This window comes from Apteryx mantelli, chromosome 1 (assembly GCF_036417845.1).
Source record: "Apteryx mantelli isolate bAptMan1 chromosome 1, bAptMan1.hap1, whole genome shotgun sequence".
Classification (NCBI taxonomy): domain Eukaryota; kingdom Metazoa; phylum Chordata; class Aves; order Apterygiformes; family Apterygidae; genus Apteryx; species Apteryx mantelli.
The window spans coordinates 26,920,423-26,941,811 of record NC_089978.1 but is presented as its reverse complement, the minus strand read 5'-3'; the positions used below and the strand labels follow the sequence as shown (position 1 = coordinate 26,941,811).

General features: G+C 42.0%; 2 protein-coding genes across 3 annotated transcripts in view; one reads left to right on the top strand and one right to left on the bottom strand.

Annotated features, from left to right (window-relative positions):
• STARD13 (StAR related lipid transfer domain containing 13) overlaps window positions 1-3,650 on the top strand; it is a 156,904-nt gene extending 153,254 nt beyond the window's left edge. For both annotated transcript variants that reach the window (XM_067291156.1, XM_013962105.2), the window contains exons 13-14: window positions 243-419; window positions 800-3,650. In XM_067291156.1, the coding sequence (XP_067147257.1) occupies window positions 243-419; window positions 800-917 (295 nt within the window). In that variant the 3' untranslated portion in view covers window positions 918-3,650. The remainder of the gene's footprint in view (window positions 1-242; window positions 420-799) is intronic.
• Window positions 3,651-15,079: 11,429 nt separating this feature from the next.
• The window catches only part of KL (klotho), a 54,984-nt gene continuing 48,674 nt past the window's right edge, over window positions 15,080-21,389 (bottom strand). The window contains exons 4-5 of the mRNA XM_067289872.1: window positions 19,243-20,356; window positions 15,080-15,417 (exon numbers count right to left, since the gene is read on the bottom strand). Of these exons, the coding sequence (XP_067145973.1) occupies window positions 15,080-15,417; window positions 19,243-20,356 (1,452 nt within the window). The remainder of the gene's footprint in view (window positions 15,418-19,242; window positions 20,357-21,389) is intronic.

Below are 21,389 nucleotides of genomic sequence, written 5' to 3'. Positions count from 1 at the left end.
GTCTATACCATGGTCTTGTGCCAGCACTGTATTTTAATTTTAATAAGTCTCTTCTCCCACTCTTGTCTTTTCCCCTGCTTGTATTTGTAGGTAATATTCTCTCATCAGCCGTCTGACACGTGGTGTTCCGGCCTTACAGTGATAAGCAAACAAACTGCAACTTTGGTTCGGGTTCTTTGTTATTCAAGTACTCAAAAAAGTCTAGTTATTAAAGTGATTCTATCTTGAATGTGTCTCTGCAGGACATGGAGGGCCGATTTACCAAAGGGGATGTGTATGCTGGTGGCCATCTCTGTGGAGCACGAGGAGGCCCCTCTCATGGGAGGTGTGCGAGCCATCGTGATGGACTCCCAGTACCTAATCGAGCCGTGTGGCTCAGGAAAAGCCAGGCTAACCCATATCTGCAGAATTGACCTAAAGTAAGTGTCCCACCTGCAGAAAGCAGATGCCCATTCACCAGGGCAAAAATCTCCAGCTCAGGGAGGGGAGGTGTTGGGAGCAGAGGACACACTTAATGTAGCTTTGCTGCTTTGGAGGGAGAATTTCTGCAGTCTTTTCTATCCACCAAGCTCATTTCTCTATTCAGCAGCCACCACTGTTAAGATGATGTGGTCATAGAAATAAAATCTGGTTATCTGATTTCTGCAAAGGCAAACCTCAGAATATGCTTACAATGCATGCCAAGTTCTCAGCGCCACCATGGGCAGGAAGGGATAGGAGGCATGGCAGGCCCATTCCTGTGGAGCATATCTCTGGGGTATTTGGGTTTCGCAATAATCGTGTCCTTTCATTTCTTCAGAGGACATTCCCCAGAGTGGTACAACAAAGGCTTTGGACATCTGTGTGCAGCAGAAGTTGCCAGGATCAGAAACTCGTTTCAGCCTCTGATTGCCGAGGGACCAGAAACAAAAATCTGAGGAAGTGTTCCTGAAAGTGTGTGAACGTAAATCAGGGTATGGCAGAGTAGAAGGACTGACAGCAAAGACCTTATTTAAGCTACTTGCAATAGAAATCTGACTAGACCTGGGTCTGAGCAAAGGTGAAACAGGAATTTTATAGGAAAGTTCTTTTATTCTGGAGACTTCACTTCCCCCCACCACAGCCTTTCTGCATTAATTTCAATTATTGAAGTAAACATTTTTTCGAAGAGAATTTATCATTATTACTTTAAAATTAGACTATTACCATTACTTGTGTGTTACATAACCCTGGTATTTAAAGGCTTCTAAGAAGCATATTTTAATTGTAAATAAATTATGTACAGTATGTATATATTATATCTATATTATATCTATATATATATACATGTATAAATTAATTATTTTGTATATAACTCAGTGCTTTGTAGAAGAAATCACCTGCATCAGTTGGACCTTAAGTGAATCTGTCACTTGTTTCTTAGTGTGACACTGCTATATAAGCTGTGTTTGCTATTATCACAAGGCTACCGGACATAATCCATGTGATAACAGAAACACCTGTTTTTAAATTTGTTACGTGTTTGTGTATGCTATAAGGAGGTACCTGGAAATAGATGTAGGAAGAATTAAAAGAACTAAGGAGGAGGGATGTTATTGTATGTTTAAAAATGATGAGGAATGGATCAGTATCACCAAATAAAACAAATGGAAATGTAACTGAGGTAGACATTTTGAAGGCAATTTATATTCAGCTGCAGAAGGTTTGTGACTGTTAGTACAAGGTGATGAATACTTACCTATTGCCTTAATTAATGATATATTTGCCACTAGAGAACCTCACTACTTGCAGTGTTCAAAGTAACTGCTCATTCTTAGCAAATACAAGATAATACTGTGTGTACTGAGGTGACCTCAGGTGACCTCCCTGTCTGAAGTCAAACTGGTCTGTTATTAAGCTGTAAATCTTTTGTTTAGCATTTTGTCCAGTAAGTGGTTCTGTGTTGTGCTTTCCTTCTTCCATAGAGATGGCTAATTATTAAGAAACTCTAAAGCAGATGTTTCACATCTGATGACCACAAAGATGTGCAGATAAATACCATGCCTTTTTATACTCTTGCTATAAAAATAACTAAACTTTTTAAAGCTTTTAAACACATCTCAGAGATTTAAAATATTAAATGCAGACTATGCATGGGAAGATCATTTTTGTAATAACAGCAAGCATTTTCATGTTATATTGCACTGATCTGCATGATCCTGCCTCTGATGGCATTGGTGGGAGCAGGATCAGCCCTGACTATGAGGAGTAAGAGCCATTTAAGCCCATTACATCATTTCATTTTCAGGGACCTATTATTTGCTAATGGAAGAATGCTTTAAAAGTAATAATAATAATTTGTTGACGTTACCTTTGAGACAGGGTTCCGTTTTGTTTTCAACTAACCTAAGACCAAAAATGAAATTATATCTATGAGTCAATAAGAATGTACAGGTCTGTTAATACTGTTCTTCGTTAATCACATTTGTTCAATTTGACATTATTTATTGCTGCATAAACCAGCTGAGTCATTCACAGCCAATGTTTGAGTTCAAACCTTCCAACAAAACCCATGGAGATTTAGGATGAGGTCAATTAAGTGAGAGGGCTTTCCTACGGGAAGCTGCAGAGTTTTGTGCCCTGGTTGGCATGAGAGTGTGGGGCGCAAGAGCCAGTGCAGGACCCCGCGCCACGGGACCCCCTGGCGCGGGACCCAGGCAGGGTCCCCCAGCGCTGTCCTGCCTCGGAGCAGCAGGACCCAGGGAAGTCTCTGTCTCCTCTCCGCTGTGAACTGCCCTTCTCTTTCACTCCGACTCGCCCATGTTTTGCTGCTTGACTCATATAATGAGGGAGGTCGGGTGCCTGTGAGCTCATGTTGTGTTTGCAGCCAGCAATGTGCAAACAGTGCCTGTTTTGACGTATTCGCGATGGGTGAGCACTGGTGAACCTGCACGGCCAGAAGGTCCGGGTGCTCCCCAGGTGGCACGGCCGCAGCCAGCCCCTGCGTGTCTGCGCTGCCCACCTCGAGCAGGATTCGAGGTGCACGAGCTGGCGGGGCCAGGGCAGCGCTCTGCTGCCGGCTGCCAGCGCCCCCACCGGCTCCCGAAACCGGCACCTCCTCCCCTCAGCGCCCGTAGCCATGGCAGCAGGTTTCCCTCGGAAAAAGGATGAGCAGGCTGTTTCCCAAAACATGAGCAATTAGAGCCCTTCTGCTACATTAGTTTGCATAAATGAATACAGTAGTGCTTCAGGATTAATGGACACAGCATTTCAGGCACTGGAAACGGCATTTGCCTGACACTAAATATTTTCTTAAAGAAATGAAGGGAAAACCTGGGCAGTGGTTTTATCTTGGCAGACTCAGCTGGAAGGGACCCTGTGCCACCTGCCGCGGTTAGCAAGGTAGCTTTGCCCTCCTGATGTTGCCGAATCTTTGTCATGTACTCCCAGCAGCTCTAAGCCATGTACCAATGAAATACTTTTCCTTTAAAATGTACCCTATGCCATGTCTACCATTCAGCTACCACAGTATTTTGTATTGTTACGTTGCCATTGAGAATACGTTATGATACTTACATTTTTAAATGTTATACTCATATCAATACCTCATATTTTTACCTCATCTGTTGGTATCAGTCATTAGTTGTAAATAAATAATTGCAGAGTTGAATAAATTTGCATACACTAAAGAATCATGTTTCCTTTATGTGTTCGTTTCATCTGTTGGCACAAGAAACAAACATGGTACATTTGAGCCCTTGCTTTTTTATTACAACCTGCTGTATGCCAAGTTGTTCTGATATGGGACTTTAAAAAATAACTTAGGCTCAAAATGATGTATTATTGTCTATTAGGCTTATCCTATATTGTCCCTAAGTATAAAAGAGCTTCTTGGCAAATACATGTGAGGACTATATTTTCTAAAGAAGCCAGTAAGTTAGAATTGCTGACTTGAGAAAGGTAAACTCAGGTCTTCAGCAGTATTTAGGCACCTGACCCATTGAATTCATCTTTATTTCTGTATCTGCATTCTTGTCAATAATATAAGTCTAGATTTACAAGAGTGACTTTTGAGTCGTGGTACTGATGTTTGGGTTCACCTCATGAGACCTTAGCCATCCCAAACCCATCAAACCACTGCAGAAGAGAAAAAGAGATAACATCAGGATAGCAGTTCGTGTGGCCTGTCTTACACATATCTACAGATCAAATGAGTTTCCCTTTGAAATATCGAAAGAAAAGGTGTCTCAGAAAACAGGATACTGAGCAGGGAGCCAGCTGTTAGGAGAGGATAGAATAAGCCTTTCTGTCCCACCATTCAGGGAAAACTAAGTATTTAACTTCGGACTGAAAGGAAGTACTTTTTTCCAAGTCTCTGCCACGGCACAGGTGAACATCTACGTTAGTCCGTCCTTTCTTGCAAGAAAGCATAGTATGTGATGTGATCTCACTCCCATCTCTCCCTCCAACCCACCTTCAGCAATCTCAGGGCAAATAGACTGTCCTAACACTAACGGCACTGGTGTTTCCACTCCTAGTATGTGCAGTCTTGATAATGCCGAGTTCTCAGGCACCCATCCACCTTGTAACCCCCAGCAGGAGTCACAAACAAGGCGCTTGCTCTGCTGAATCAACGTCAGCCTTCAAGGATCTTGGCATCCCTAAGAGATGTTCTTAGAAATGTCAGGTAGCTGTTAGACAAGAGCACAGGATGTACACATTGTATGACTGTGAGATGAAAATATTGGAAGAAATATACAAAAGACTGCTGGAGCCTGCAAATCAAATAGGAGAGGTTGAAAAATTATATTACCACTTCAGCTCAATAGTGACATGGAAGAGCTGGTGAACAAATGTAGATCTTGCCAGACATAATAACAAAAAGCAGTGCTTATACGGCATGAACAACCCACAGTCCCATGGGGATTTAGCATGTCCATGCCATGCTCTCCTTGCCCGATGGGCTGCACAAGGGCTTCATATAGGTGACTGCTAGACCAAGCTGCTCACATTGTTACACCTGCCATTGCACCAGGACCAGAAATATGCATTGGGCCCCAGATTCAGAACAAGGCGGGTGTTTGGACTTTGCTAAAATGTACAATTTAAACTGTGAGGTATGTAGTCCCAGTACTCTCAACATCATGAGTTACTCAGATGTGGTATGCAGATAGCAAAGACTTTTCCCCAAAAAAGTAATGAATGCAGAGCAGATCCGTATGTAGCACCATGCAGCTCTAGTCTGTCCTGCTTCAATGTGAATAAACTCAGCTCAGCAAATGTATAAATATGTAGAACTCAGGGACTAACACCAAACTGAACAATGTATCTGGGTTAATGAGTAAACAACTGGGAAAATATAAAGACATTGCTGATAACTATGTGTCTATCTTTTATAGGCTGATGTTGGGGAAGATTACACACACTCCCAGATATATTTCCTAATCCATGAAAAGTTAATAGTAACAACAGGGAGTGATTCATCTTGGACACTTACAATAGGAGGGGAAGGAGGGGGAATACACTGAATTTGCTGTTTAATGTGGAAGGAAGCTATAAAACAAGGTTAAGCCAGATACCATCCAGACTCCATGGTGAAATGAGAAGAGGATTTGAGGAACAGGAAGGGAACCCAAGCTCCAGAGACTCTTTATTGCTCTGATTAAGGCTGGCATCTTTTGCATAAAAAGTAACCTGGACACTTGTCTCCTTCCATCCCCTGTGACCCTGAAACTGGAGTCCGTATCCTCAACCCTACTACCAACCTGCCACAGGTAGCTGTTGTCCACTGCACTCTGCCACTGTCTAAGCCCAGATCTTGGACTCGACATGCTCTCTCCCCCACTCCGTCCCAGCATGCCCCAAGACTGCACAGAGGTCCACAGGGTTCATAGTTCATGGTAGGGTGGTCATGGCCATGTTGTCAATGGTCACATTCTTTGGCTACAATATGGGGAAGCTGGGCATCCCCAGCCAGCCAGGGTTTGAATGCATGATGTGCCAAGTGTCCTGTGCACTGCACTAGAGACAAAGCTCCGTGATGAGGAGCAATTGTCTCCATTTCTCTCCTGCAAGGAGGCAAGAACGCAAGAGCAGGAAAATAGCCAGGAGCAACCATGAGCCTGCACCACTGCATGGAGCAATGATGCTCCTCTCTTAGTCCCACCACCATGATAAGTCAGGGCCTTCAGTCCTCTGCCACAGAGCATGTGTCCTGTGACAAGGGGGGGCTGGTGACAGCTGCATTTTGAAAGCAGTGAACTACTCTTTACCTGAACTTTCCTGAGCAGGAACACCTGCATGCAGTTTGTTGGCACTGATCTGCAAGCAGACAGGATGGTGCACAGCTTGTGACTGCATTTCACCAAGAAAAATCCCTCGTTCTGCAGCAACAAGAAACTGCCCTGCTTGGAAAGAGTAGCTGCATGGAGCTTCACAGACATGCCAGCTAGAGGATTAGGGCTTATTTTTTAATCAAAATAGTCAATTCTGCAAATGGGCATTAGGGAAACTCAGCCTAAAACTGCAGACTCTGCTTTTTTCTTTTTCACCTGCTTGTAGCAGCTCAAACACGGAGCCAGCACTTGCCACAGTGAGGCTTTGTAACAGCCTGCAATTTATGGGCGCAAGTTAGCTGCGTGGCCATCTGTCCCTCCCCAAACCATGCCAGGCCCACTCCAGAGTCTTGTTGGAACAACTCCTATTTCTTGAGAGGTTGCGTATCAAATTACTTTTTTTTTTTAATTAAATAAATGTGGCAACCACAGGTGGCAGACCAGACAACAGTAACCCTACCAGCAGCATCTGCTCACCAGCAGTAAACTCTGCCAGCATGTGCCAAACAGATGCTGGTTAGGTGCTTACGCACAGCTCGACACCCAGTGCCCGACACGAGTAGGCAGCCGGGTGCTGCTCAGTCTGCCTGGCTGCCTGCTGCACCTTCCAGGCTCCAGGGTGCCTTGTCTTCTGCTGCAGCACCGCAGCTGGTCTGGCTTGGAAAAAAAACAAAAAACAGTGTCTCCTTTTTTTCCCAGACTCACTTGGTTTAGAGAAATTTCAGATTTGCCATGGGGCCTAGCTGAAAGCAAGGAGATTGACTATGAACAGCCATATACCCTTTCATGTATAATACTGTCAGCATGTCACCAAACAAGACCCGAAGGAGCCCACCACCACTGTACATGCAGGCCTCTCTGCGTTCGAGGTGGCTGCAATCTTTTGCCAAGTGTTTGCCTGCTCTGAGGGGATGTTTTTTCAGATTTAGGCCTATAAAGAGAGAGTACAAGCTTTTAGCTCTGTATTCTGGCTTTCAGTTTCCCTAAAGAGTCACATCCCTTTTCTCCAGGTCAAGGGAACAAAAGGACCATTGCAGCCTGCACCCTTTTCTGGCTCAATAGCGTTGTCCTCATCACACCTTTGCAGCTTTGCTGAAGAGGAAAAAGCCTGATTTGGGAAAACCTCCCTTTTCTTCAATAGCTGTATTTGGGGTTCCCTGCTGAGCAGCTCAGCTGTGTGGCGAGACAAGCGCTGCTGCTGCAGCCGCACCGTTGCAGCCTCGACAGCTGTGTCCCCACACGGGGTGACACCTGCAGCTCACGGTGGGGCTCTCACTGGCCACGGTCTTGTGGCACTCGCAACACGGCCTGTGTGTCGCATGGCCAGAAGCCAGGCCCTGCAGGCCACCTCTGGGTTTTCCACACTACCGATCACTCCCTCCTCCTCCTTGCCCTTAGGTCACGGTGCAGAATGGTCACTGAGTCGAACAGGGCTTAGGACAAGTCTGCGGTTAAATCGTGCAAATGATTACTAGCAGGACCTACGGGGCTGACCCAGCCTCACCACCTGCCCTAAGGAAGAGGGACAACCTCTCACACTATCTCCTTACTAAATACTTTGTTTAGTAAGTCGTATCTGCTTCTTAGGGAGTCTGGTATTTCTGCTTAGTTCCAGCAGGACTGTTTTTTTTTTTCTCCTTTGCAAGATGGAGCACTGCTGGTAGAGGCTTTGGTGTGACGGGTCTCAGAGCAGCAGACTGACCAACCAACCCTCCCACCAACCAACCAATTCACCCACCTACCCACCGATCAGCCCACCCACTAACCCACTGACTGACCCACCCACCCACCGACCTCCTGGGTGAAGAACTGCACTGCTCAGGCTGTGCCCCGTGCAGCCAGGTGCGGGGACAGATCTGGCTCAGGGGCATCCCTGAGGAGCAAGGCTGCCAAATGTACCTGCTCAGGAAAACCTGACACCATAAAAGAGGATGCAGACTTGCTTTGCTCAATGTCTCCAATGTTAAGGGCATCAGAGGACAAAGAAACAGTAATAGAGCCAGGTGGGGTTGTCCTTCAGTTGTCCTGTACAGTTCTCTCAGCCCTTGAAGAGGTGGCCAGATGTTTGTAAATAGCTGAACAGTGACACTCATCTCACCGCTGAAATCACCAGGACAGGATGGAAAAGTTTGTTGTTATTATTGATACAAATAAAAATAATTATTGCAAATAATGAAAAATTAAATGGGTAACACTGGGCTAAGCCAAAATATTCCCGTATAGCCTTCTTGGCCTCCAGTATTTTGTGCTGCAGGCAACCTTTTTCAGCCATGGCTTGCATTTATCAGAAAAGAGATACAGTTATTGCTTTTGTTTTTTTCAAATAATTGAGTAATTTAATCTTTTAAGTGCCTCTGAGATCACTTGCTGTAATTAAAGACAGAAGATGAATGACTGAAGTACAAGAGCACTGGAGGACTTTAAAAATGAGTATGTCCTTGACTGTCTCCTGTGCATTTATATAATGATTATCCCGCATTAATATGACCAAACAGATACATGGAGAAAATAATAAGAGCTTGGTTGCATTTTTTTCTTCCAGGGCAATAATAACACGTCACCAGCTGGAGGAATGTGCAGGTGAATACCAAGTAGGAGCAACCATGTGCTGCACAGCACAGGACCCTGCAACCTCCCAGTATGAGATGCAAGGAAAGGCAATATCCAGTCACATATCCTGCAGCAATGTGACTGATAAATGAGTTACAAATGTGTAAAAAATTCACAAACATCCATTAGGAGTGGACTTAAAGGCTCAGCTAGTGCTGAGAAAGGCAATTGCAACACCGGCAGCTCACTTTTGGGGCATTTATTTTCTCAGCTTTTGGAAACAAGAAACATTTGATCCTAATGGAGAAGGGTTACTGCAAAGTAGTAACTATCAGCAAAAAAATCCATAAGGCCTATAAACAGCATTTTATCTTCTGAATCAACTATACATCCTGGCTTGCCCGTGCCATACCTTAGTATTTCAATCCCCATTCCATAGTCCAAATGTAAATACTTGCCCGAAGAGGGAATACGAGGCAGTGACAGAGTTGGAATTGGTACTGCTGCATTCTCCATCCAGTGCTAAAACCCCTGGATTACACCTGTGACAAGCTGCAAAAGTAGCAGCCTCCCACGCTTGCTGGGACAGCACAGTGGGCTGCAGCCTGTCGGGAGCCTGCTCGCTGCCTGGCTGCTCCCTTCCCCGTTCCCAGCAGGGCACAAGCTGCCCTCCAGAACCTCTTTGCCTTCCCCATTGCCAGGCTACAAAACATTGTCACCTCATAAAACTTTACAGCACAGGTAGTTTATACTGTTGCACCTCAGGAACTAAACACTTGGCCAATTCGTGGTTACTTCCAGGAGAAAAAAGAGATTTGGGGGTCAGGTGTTTTGCTTCTGCAGCCCTGCGAGTTTACAGCTCTGCAGAAAGTCCTTTGCAGTGCCTCGAACACAGAGGAAATCAGACAATAGCCAGCTCTTTCTGTGCTCAGCGCCAAGCCTTCCCTGCAGCCAGCATCCCGCTGAGACGGGTTTTCATCTCTGCTTTTCCTCAGGGCCGCACCGCACATCCGGCTCTGGATGCACCTGCGACTTCCTCACTGCTTTTTTCCAGAAACATGCTCGCCCCCTCGGCCCCATGAACTGTACTTGGCCGTCGGAGGATCACTTCGGCCTGTCGGTGCCCAGTTTCCCCCTGCACCTCAGACACCTGAGGGCCTCCTGGGACTTGGGCCAGAAACACATTTTGCAGAGACCAGGAGAGCCGGAATGGGATAATGATGCTTTGTCATGTTGTGTTCTGAGTAATTCTGGAGACAAGAAAAAGCCTTTTCACCTGCAGTAAAATTCATCACATATAGCATTTATCTATTAAGGGACAAATATGATGAATGTAGGCATTTTTCAGATTATATCCTTTATTTTTATTTTTATTTTTTTGACAAAGACTATTCAAATTCCCATGGCCCATTACAGCAGCCCTCACATGCCGGGGGATATTTCTGTCCGTGCTCTCCGCACGTGTCTTCTCATGCGTCTTCTTGTGCCTTTGGCTTTTCTGCCCTGCTTCATTAACTTTTCCCCTGGCTTCTCTCTGCTTCTCTGGCCCTTTTGCCTCTCCTTCACAAACACACAGAGCATCACAAAATAATAGCCAGCAAAATGTCACCACCGACAAGTGTCTTGGCTGCAGACTGCTATTATTTCAACTTTCTGGTTTCTTAATGAGTTTAATTTTCTTATAACTGCCTGACACAAAGAGTGGTGTTCTTGTTCAACCCAGGAAACAAAATAAAAGTCTCTGATATATCTGACTCTGCCAGTTTCATCTCTGCTTATTACTTCTTTTTAATCTTCTAAAAGGGAGGGTAAGGGGGAGGCTTAACAAAATAGCACCAGCCTAACCTTGCAGTGGTTGGCCAAGAGTGGTTTGGCAAGCTAAGAGTGGCACATCAAAGGCAGGAACAGCTTTTCCCTTTCTTTTCCTTGCCTCCTCTTCTCAGCTTTGTGTGACTGATGAAGGAACAAGACTGAACTTTCTTAGCTGAAGCTGAAATACAGCACCTAAAACTGACTTATTTGTCCTTAATAAGGACATTCTCACCTGAGGGATGTTGCGAGCAGGAGGAACAGAATGAGCTAAGTGACTCAAAAGCAAAATAATACAACACAAGAAAAAGTGAATCACAAGTTGTGTGTTTAAAGATTTTGACACTTGTATGGCCCCTGTCCGACTCATTTGTCTTTTTCCCTTTCTGCTCCCACTTCCTTTAACCCTTACATTTACTTTCCTTAGGATGTTCAATAAATATGCCACAAACTGCCTGCTTAGTGCCACTACTATGCTGACAAAATCCTGATAGGCTGTGATTGACTCTACTGTAATAGAAGAGCTGTAAAACTTATTGCAGTAATACTAATGGAATAAGCTATTGCACCAAAACACTTTTATATTGGTATGGTTACTTCCACAGGTTTTTTTTTTGCTAGCAATATTCACTCAACCAACCATCAAAAAACAAAGAACCAAAAAAAAAACCTTCTAGAGCCCCAGTGACACAGTTCTGCTGCAAAAACCTCCATTTAGACACAGGCCTAGGATCCACCAATCCCCAACAAAAGTTATGGTTATTTATGCGGCATTGGAAAAACAAACAGCAGCACAAACTCCTTACGGCATTACCACAAGAGCCTCTCCTAAGGTGCTGTATACTTCTGGTTGCAAACAGAAAACTTGAGAGATTAAAAATGAAGACCATGTTACAATTTGTTATGTACAGTATCTTTATTTCATTTCTCAGATTGTATAAAAACAATATACAATTCTTTCATTCGTTTAGCCAAGGCATTCTCCTAACATTCATTGTTCAATCTTTTTCAAGAAATAAAACAGAAGCTCTGCACTCATGTCACAAAAATATTTTGAATAAAAATATAATTTCGTATTTTGCAACTTGCTAAATTTGGAGCACTGAGCAAACTGGCAACAACGATACATTCTAGAAGCACAATTAAAACCAAGAAATGAGTCTACTTATCATATGGCATGTTGACACCCACTACTACACGTGCATACTCCTGTGACTCTTCAGAAAATAAAAAAACATGCTCTCTTGAGCTGCTTTTGTACTTTGAGTATGGAGCTCTCTCTGTTTAAAATCTTTGCTGTTGTCGGCATTGCTACTCGAGATGCACGGATGGCCACAGAGAAGTGCCAGATCATCATTCACAGATAGGTATCGCAGGAAAGAAATGCCCCATGGCACGCGTCCTCATTACAGGAGGTGATTAGCGAATCAGTTTGCCCAAGCACACTGCAGTGCGCTTTGGACAGGTACCTAATCTCTGCCTATTCAAGGGCATTTTTGTTGTTAGTAGTGGGGTGTTTTTTTCCTAAGAAAATTGACAAGAAACTCATGCTGGACCCTGACTACATATAATCAAGTAGATTCCTGAGGCAAAACCATACCATTACCTCCATCAGAGAGGCCCATATTTTGCCTGGCCTATCATTGTAGAATTCATTCACTGCGACTTATACATTGCTTTGCACATACAATAGTGTTAGCAGATTGCTTTGGCAAATTATTGCACCCAGATTCAGGCGGTTACTGTTCTGCAGTGACATTTAAAAACTCTTCTGAAGGGAAGAACACCAGCAGCTGTGTTATTTCTACGAGCCACAACACCATTACTGTATGTGATAATACAGCTTCATAGTAACAAATCCCAATTTATCTACAAATTAGACATCCAGCTGGTGCCATCTGCCTGTCGGTGGTTACATATCACCCAGCCTGTATGTCGGAAGAGCCTGCAGTATCTCTTCCTTGCTAAAACTGCTGGATTCACACACTGTTCTGTGACTGGCCTATTAAATAGCACAAGACAGTAACTTGCTGGATGAATAATTGTTAGTAAAGTGTCAGCATGACCCAGGCACACTTTTGGTGACCATCAGGATGGCTCCCATATTGTCCTGGACTTGCCATTCTAGGGAGGTTCAGCCCAGGACCACTGAACTCAGTGAAACCAAGGAGAGACACATACGCTCAGCTCTTCGAAACGATCGAGCCCAGACTTATTATTCTACCAAAGGCAAAATAATGTAATGTAAAAAGTTATATATGACCTGGCCAAAGTTTATATTAAATGAATGTCATTTTTTGTTATGTATTGTGATGGCATCTGACACAATGGAGTAAATGTACTGCAAGGTGATTCACTGCCGTGACATGGAGAAAGTCATTTGGCATTTCATACATTTAGGGAGAGCTATTTCTTTGTAATCCGCACTGCACCAGGCAGTAATACATAAATATATAGCAGTTTAAAATTTGCTCTTCTTCAGCAAATCCTATCAGGCAATACATAATTTTTATATATTTTTTAATACTTCATCATTTACCCTGAATTTTTCACCTTAATCTCGATAGCAAAATACACGTTAGTGCAAAGAGAGACAATTTTAAATCTGGAACTAAAGGGTAAATATATTAATCATTATGATAAGATACTAATTTTTTTCTATTTTTAATAGTTTACTTAACAATAAATATAATCTAAATTATAAATGAAAATCACATTTCATATGTAAATTTTAATTTACAGCATAGAATCACTGAACTGTAGAATTATTCAGGTTGGAAAGAACCTTAGGAGGTCATTTAGTCATCTACTAGTCATCTAGTAGATAAACATCACATTTAATACAGCATAATCTGCTTTGGTAGTTAAATAATTCTTAACTGACATAGAGCACATTTGCTGTAAAAAATTCTTTCCAGTGACTGATGTTATTCACATGGCAATAAAAACACAATTACCACTGAAGGCAATGCAGGCCTACAGACAGAGAGTGGAAAAAAATGACCACACTACTTTATACAGTGGACACTCCTAATTCACAAGACAGGTAAAATAACATAGGGTTTTATTCTATTCTCCATTTCTATTGCTATTAGCAACAATGTTGCTAATATTTTGCTAATTTATTTTGCTGAGGAAAAATGAGAGGCCCACAGACATTCAGTAATACTTTGGGAATCAAGTGCTGTCAGGGCCAGATCTAGTTTCTTAGAGTAGACCCTCCAGCAGAACTTGGAAACGGGTCACAGAAAATGAGCAGCATGTTTCAGAATCAACAGTTCCAAGATCTCACACCCTGGCAAAGCAGCATAGAGCACTGTATTATTACACTAAAATGTTGGGATTTAAAGTCTCCTCACTCAGTGTCACTTACGTGCAAGGACTGTCTTCCTGAACCATGTACAAGTCTCCAGCACAGAAGCAGCTAGGCAGCAGCTCAGTTCCAGCTGTGCGTAACGGTTGCTGCAAGAAGTGCACGGACAGGGCGTCCCAGCTCAGCTCTGTTCATGGACTCAGGTGCACAGTTCAATGACATCTGAGACAGCAAGGACATTGCAGGCTCTGCTCTCTGCTTTTTTACTGAGCAGATCGAACAAAGAAACTTTCATCCTTCCTATCTCTTCCCCATAGCTGGCTTGCTCTCTGCCATCCCTTGGCATCTCCTGCCCCGAGGAGGGCAGAGCTGCCCACGCTGAGGTTGCCTGTGACAGCCTTGGTCGGACGGAGCAGACAGTGCTGTGTTGCACTCAGAAGAATGGATCCCATGTAAAAAAATCTGTGGTGCAGCAGCAACAATATGAAGTTGGCAGGGAATCAGCAACCTGATTCACAGTTAATGGGTTTACTGAGAGTCGCCAGCAGCGCAGAGACCGGAGCCTTCACCCCAGACCTGCTCCAGCAGCGGGGCCGTCCCTTCCGCATTCGGCATGCCAGGTACTTCTGCTTAATCTCCATGCAGTCCCTTTCCCTAGCCATCAGGTGTTGGCTCCGATCACCTAACATCAGGATTCACCCCTAATTTGGAAAAATATATCATTTTGTTTCTCTCCAATCTTCTCTCTGAGAATTTGACATCCAGGCTCTTCTGTCATTCCAGGTCTTCAAAAAATGCATCTATCAAGGTCAGTGAGGGAAAATCAATGAGGGAAAAGCAACTGCTCAACAGAAGATCCCGAGGAAAGTTGTGAGATAACTCCAACCACAGGAATTAAGGACTTGTCACAAACCAAATGTACTGAAACACAGAAAACTATTTCTGTAGGCCATATGCTAACAATCTTTTTTTTCAGTGTCCATGTCCTGCAGTATCAGGCAGCGTAAATGGCTTCCTAGTGCTGAAGCAATCACAACGTTGTGTGCTATTATTTCAGATTTTCCAAGGAGATGCAAGTAAAAGGGTAGTAAGTGACATATATAGAGGGACAGCTCTATTTATACCGTCTTTCTACCCTCCTGGAATAGTAACTAATGAGGAATATAGTAACAATAAAAGCAACAAATACGAAAGCTATAAAGGCTAATAATGATTTTCTGGTTCGGAAAAAGTGGCATTCAGGACATGAGACAATCTCTTCAGGGCACAGTACCTCAGGAGTTTCAGGTCTAGGAAAACCATTATTGTCAATTATTTCTCTGTAACGTTTCATAGAAGGCTTTGGTTCATACTGATTTGCAACATAACTGTAGAGACCATATTTAGGAGCAGTCTTGTCATTAAAAGAATAGACAAAATATCCTTGTAGGTTAACATTATCCAAGGTGTAAGCTGAAAAACAAAACAAAGTGTTGAAGAAAGGAATAAAAGTCATTTTGGCATTCAAGAGTAGTGTAATATGCCAGTACACAGAGCAAGGGCAAGGGAGATGTCAAACGCAGATCTATACTTCTCGTCCCAAAGATAAGGTAGTATATACATACATACATGCAGTGTTTGTCATAAAAGTAAGAGTTTGCCAAACATTCCCAGGTAGTTTGATCTGTAAGTACCCTATAATTTATTCCTTTTGTTTACAAATCAGTGAATGTATGACTGTTTAATGATCAGCATGGAGCCTACTCTGTGATGACTCTCTCTTCTAATATATAAAAGAGCATAAGTTTTGGTTTTCTGCACACTGTGTGCTTTATTTATGTTTCTCTGATTGCTCTTTATCCCTTGCAGAGAATCTCCTGAGTGGGAAGGCTGAGGAACAAGGACAACAGGCTGCACTTCTGACTAGCAAATGTGCACTGACATCAGGAAAAGACATGTGCCAATGCTGAGGTCATATACTGGAATACCATCAGTGCAAGTGGAAAGGTCATGCAGATCACAGGCTTCTCTGCTTATTGGCCTGAATTTCTGATCCAAGATGATCTGTGTTACTCTTTACTGAGAACATGTTCATAATCCATACTGCTAACTTGGCTACAGGAACAAGTCTAGCAGCAGCAGCATTAACCTTGAGCCATCAGTCTTCCTTGACAAAACCAATGTCTACAGTAATAAAGGCAAACTGTGATACTTTAACCCAAAAAATCACTATTTTGTACAAATTAAAGCAACATCTTCTGGCATATATACACATGACTGAAAGAACAGTTGCTGAATGTGCATACTCCCTATGAAAATAATTCTTTCTGCAGACATGTGCAAGGCACTTAGCACCTCTAACCTCCTTTTTATGTGTGAAATGAGATAATACTTACCTGTCCTTTTACAGAACTGTTACCAGGGATAATTAGTTTGTGTTTGTAAAACTGCATGTGGATGTAATGGTGTTACATAAATGGTTACTGCTGTTCTTTGTTTTCCGTTGGCAAAGATGTACTTAAACACTGCACAAAACACTTAAAAATATAGGCTCATTCCAAAGGGTCCTGTACTGTATTCTGGAATCATTTATCTGCATAAACCTATTGGCTCCCCTGGAACAATGCAGGTGAGCAACATTATATGCCAAACGCTTCCACATACAGTCCCAGAAACCAGCTGGAGGAGGAAGGCAGAGTACGAAATTTAAGGCGAGACCACATGTGTACCAACACCTCCTCACGTTTCTCTCCAGTGTGACACTGAGGTAAGGAGAGAAGATTTTTAGCTCATGTGGGTTAGTACACAGGTCTTGCAGGAAAAACGCAAATTTTGGAGAAATCTCCATCCATCTCAATGCCAAGAATAAAAGCTTGTTCCATGTGTAAGGACAGGAAAGACAAAAGCACAATACCAGAGTGAAAGAAGAAAAGAAAGAGACTGAAAAAACTGGTATTACTGCCTGAGTAAACCCTGTGGAGGAGGGTGTGATGTCAAATGCAGAAGAGTGGCCTTTCGGGCAAGTATTGTGGCTGGTTAGCAGGGATATATTCACTCACGACAAAGAAGGTGGAAAGAGTAAAATCTGCTTTGCATGCAATGCTTAAATTGAAAAATACATAAATATTTCCAGGCTGGATAGAAAAGGGGAGAAGTATGTAACTGGTGATACTAATACCAGATCTATGCAAAAGAAAAGTTCTTTAAAAAACAGGGGGACATATAGTTTTTTTGGCTATTTGGAATTGGGAGAAAAGCTCAGATTCATATACACTTAGGAAACAGAAGTGCTAAGAACTGATACAGCCTAAAGTGGTGAGGAGGAGAGAAAGCGCTAGAAAAAGACCACACTGAAACCACAGGCCTAAATATATCTAAGACATGTTTTTAACTCTACAGATCCAGAAAGCATGCACCTAGAGCTTCAAAATGCTGGAGGAAGTACTCCTGGACCCTTAATACTGACTTTCAGTAATTCCTGAAAGAGGTGGAAATTTCAGAGAAGGAAGTTAAAGCCAATACTTAAAAGAGTGAACAGGATGACCTAGGAAATTATGGAGCTGTCAGCCATACTTCACCCTCTAGTAAAACAGTGGAATATAAGGCTTGATAAATAAGAATTACAGTAGACATTTATGTTTAATGCCAATCAGTTCAGCTTTATGGAAAATAAATCTTGCCAAGCTAACTTGACATCTTTTTTATGAGATCAGTAGATCAATAAAAGTAATGATGTTTGATGTAATATACTTAGAACTTCCTAAGGCAGTTTACTAGGTATTATAAGGCATTTGGATCAGGAAAATAGAATGTTATCTTATGAGGTCAAGGCAGGCCCACAATAAACAGCTTTCAACTGGTCTCAATTAAAACTGATAGGTCTAGAAATGTAATTGCAGATGAGGAAGTGTCACAGTAAGTGTTTTTCTACTGTGGTCATGCAGAGACTGTCTCTTAGCACTAGGATATTTCATGATTTTAAATATTTCACTGACCTGAAACAAAAATAGAACTTTTTCTCACAAAGTATGCAAATAACACAAAGATCAGGGACACAGTGTAGCTCGTGTAGCATGCTTGGCACAAGCAAACAACTTGTATTTGATATGACCAAATGTAAGGATGTCAAGGGACAAGAAGGCCATGCATCAGTTCAGAGGAGTTCTGCACCGAGGGCAGGGATCTGCACAAGAGCTTCGAACCACAGCAGATAATCACAGAGTGTGCAACCAATCTTCTGCCATGACCAAAAGGGCTAACAGGCTGCTTCAGTGTACAAAACAGGAGTAAAAGGCTAAGAGATTCTTATCTGCCTCGGGCATAAGCATGACTGTTATAGGAACAGCATGTCCAGGTCTGGAATTTACATCTTTCAGGAAGAATGATGGCAAACTGGAAAAGAGTTCAGTAATCAAAAGGTTCAAAATCATGTTTACAGTAAGGGGCACAAAGAGCTTTGTCTGCATTATTTATCAAAGAGTAGACTGAGAACTGGCTTGTTTTCTGTCTGTGAATATCTATGTAGGCAATAAATGGAAACACATAACAAAACTTAATGGCTTAAAGCTGAAGCTAAAAAAATTAATGCTAGAAATAAGTTTCATATATATCTATACACACGTATACATATAAACAGTAGCTACTCAGCCACTGCAACAGCGTACAGAGAGATTCTTCATCAGTAAAAGTTTCTCATTCAGGACTGGTGCTTTTCTAAAAAAATTTGTGTTTATATGTCAGGATGACTCAAAATGCCCCCTTTTTGCCTTATAATTTATGAATCTTTAAGACAGAAAGAAAAACTGGTTTGAGCTCTGAATAGCAGGAAAGACTCCAGGAAATGGCATAATGAGGTGGATAGCTGAATTATTATGAACAGCCAAGATCCCTCTTGGATAAGATACAGAGACAGCTGAAGAACAGAACTCATACCCAGCCGTGGGGCATACCAGTAGAGTAGGAAGCAACACAGCTAAACAACAGTAGAAGTGCAGTAAGAAGAAAATCCGACTAAATACATGTGGAGTTATTCACACATCTATTTAAATCTCTTGAATCAACATAAAAAGTTCCTCTGATGCTTTATGCAGAGTATGTGCAAAATCTGTCTTCCTGATGCTTAATAAAATCAATCGATCATAAGCCAAATGAAAAAATACATGTTATGCTATAACAACACTTAATTTACAGAGCATTATGGGTAAAATTTCTTTTTTTCTTTAAGTAAAGCATACTCTTATCATATAGCGTATACTAATACTGGGATTTGTGGCATATAAATCATCTACAGTTCCTTACCTTTTAAAGCTTCATTGATATAACTCTGTATGTAATATACTCTGAGCTTATCATGCACCATATTCTGATCATCAATTCCATTAGCCATAATATATATTGGGACATCGCCATACTTTGATTTAACCCACTTGAGCAATTTACGTAATCCCCAGGGCACCACTGCAGCTCGTCCAGGAGAGTGCAGCCATGTGATGTCATTGATCATTTGAACTTCAAGATAGTGATCATATTTTAGTGCATCTTCTTTCTCCCAGCCCACAAGGGTAGTAGTGTAGTGACTTAAGGCAAAAAAATCAAATGAGCCTTGGATTAACTTCTTTTCTTCTTCTGAGAAATAAGGCAAGTGGAAATTATACAGGTCAACACTGTTTCTTTGGTGAAGCCATCCTCTCATCATGTGTGGGTAGTCACCATTCCCAAAGATGGGCTCTGCAAGCCAGCCAGTGTCAAATTCTAAAATTCTATCAGCAACTTCTTGGTCATTTTTGGAAAAGGGACAAGCCGGTTCTACCCAGTCAGCTTGCAGAGCTATAGAAATTTTCCCTTTCTGAGATCTTCTGAATTCTTTGTCATAAAGATGCCATGCTTTCGCATGGGCTTTCAACAGATTGTGCCCTGCAGTGTATGTCAAGTTCTTCACAGAGGGTTCATTCATTGTGATCCAAAATTTCACATGGTCCCCAAGATTTGTAAAACAGAGTTTGGCATATTCAACAAAGGCCTGAACAGTTTCTGGGTTTTCCCAAGCTCCACATTTGGCAAGTGAAACTGGAAGCTCTTGATTCTCAGCCATAGGTTGCCATAATGCAACAACAGGAGTTATGTTAACTCTGAGAAGTTCACTAACAAAACACTGATAATAATGTACAAGCGTGTGGTTGACTAGAGAAAGGTTACCTAAAGGAAGAATTAAAGACCATTTTAGTGAAAAATGGAAGTGTGTGACATGCATTTCCTGCAGAAGAGAGATCTGGAGCCTGATAGCAGCAAAGTCAACACAGTGCTGCTTGCGTTTGGAGGTAAAAACTCCATTCACTTTAATAAGCTGCTTCGTCTGGTGAACATCCCACACATAAACATTAGGGTCAAGAAACTGGGAGGGTGTTGTGTCTACCTGGAAGGAACAAGAAACATACCAGATACAAGTCGTTAGTTCTAGATGTATAGGAACATCATAACCATCAGGCACAATTTACTGAAAGAACATCACAAGTGAGAACATTGCATTTAGCACCTGTCACATCTCTGATTTGATAACATATCTGACTCATAAGAATGAATTAGTCTTCTGTTAACATGTGATATCAGAAAAGTACCAAATATATATATATAATTTTCATCCTGCTTTCCACACAAGCTTATGCTAACAGTCATTGTGTTTATATTTTCTCCAGATTGCTCCATTCTGTATGGGAAATGAGGAAGTGCTCAGGGACAAGGCACTAAACCTGCAGTCTCCAGAGAAGCAATCTTCAGTAAAGGCTACAGTAATTTTTAAAATGTTCTTCTTTCAAGTTTAAGAAGCTACACTGAAAGGCTTACAGAGAGATTGCCTGTTGTAAATTACCCAGTGGCTTCTTTTTCAAGACCACTCCCTGAATGCAGTAACAGAAATAATAAATGCAACATCATTTCTGTGTTCAGTTTTCTTCTTCCTAACTATGATGAAAGATGAGTAATGCTCTGCACTTGATTTTTAACATGAATGCAGATGATGAATAAAATTTTTGCTTCTTGCTAAAGTTCTTTTTTATTTAACTCATACTGAACTCATTTCCAAATTATTTCAGCAGGCTGTTGATCTCTGAATCGGATTTTTTCTCTGACTTCTGAGTAATACCACTATAAGTCACTCCAACAATAAATACATTTCCCTTTAGGGCTAAAGCCTACATCTTAAGTCTCTGAGGCTTCAGATGTAGGAAGCACCTGTATGACCCACAAGACAGAATAAAAGATGAGCTTCTCAGAGTCCCTTAGAATTATACTTTCACTTTTTAATGAATATCAAAAACATAATAAGGAAAAATGGAAAAGTGAGTGAGTTAAAATAATGCACACCATAAAATTTCCTTCTCATTCATACTCTAGTATAACTCTTACAAAATGATCCAAACTACAAGGTGCTGGTCCTATATATGCGTCTA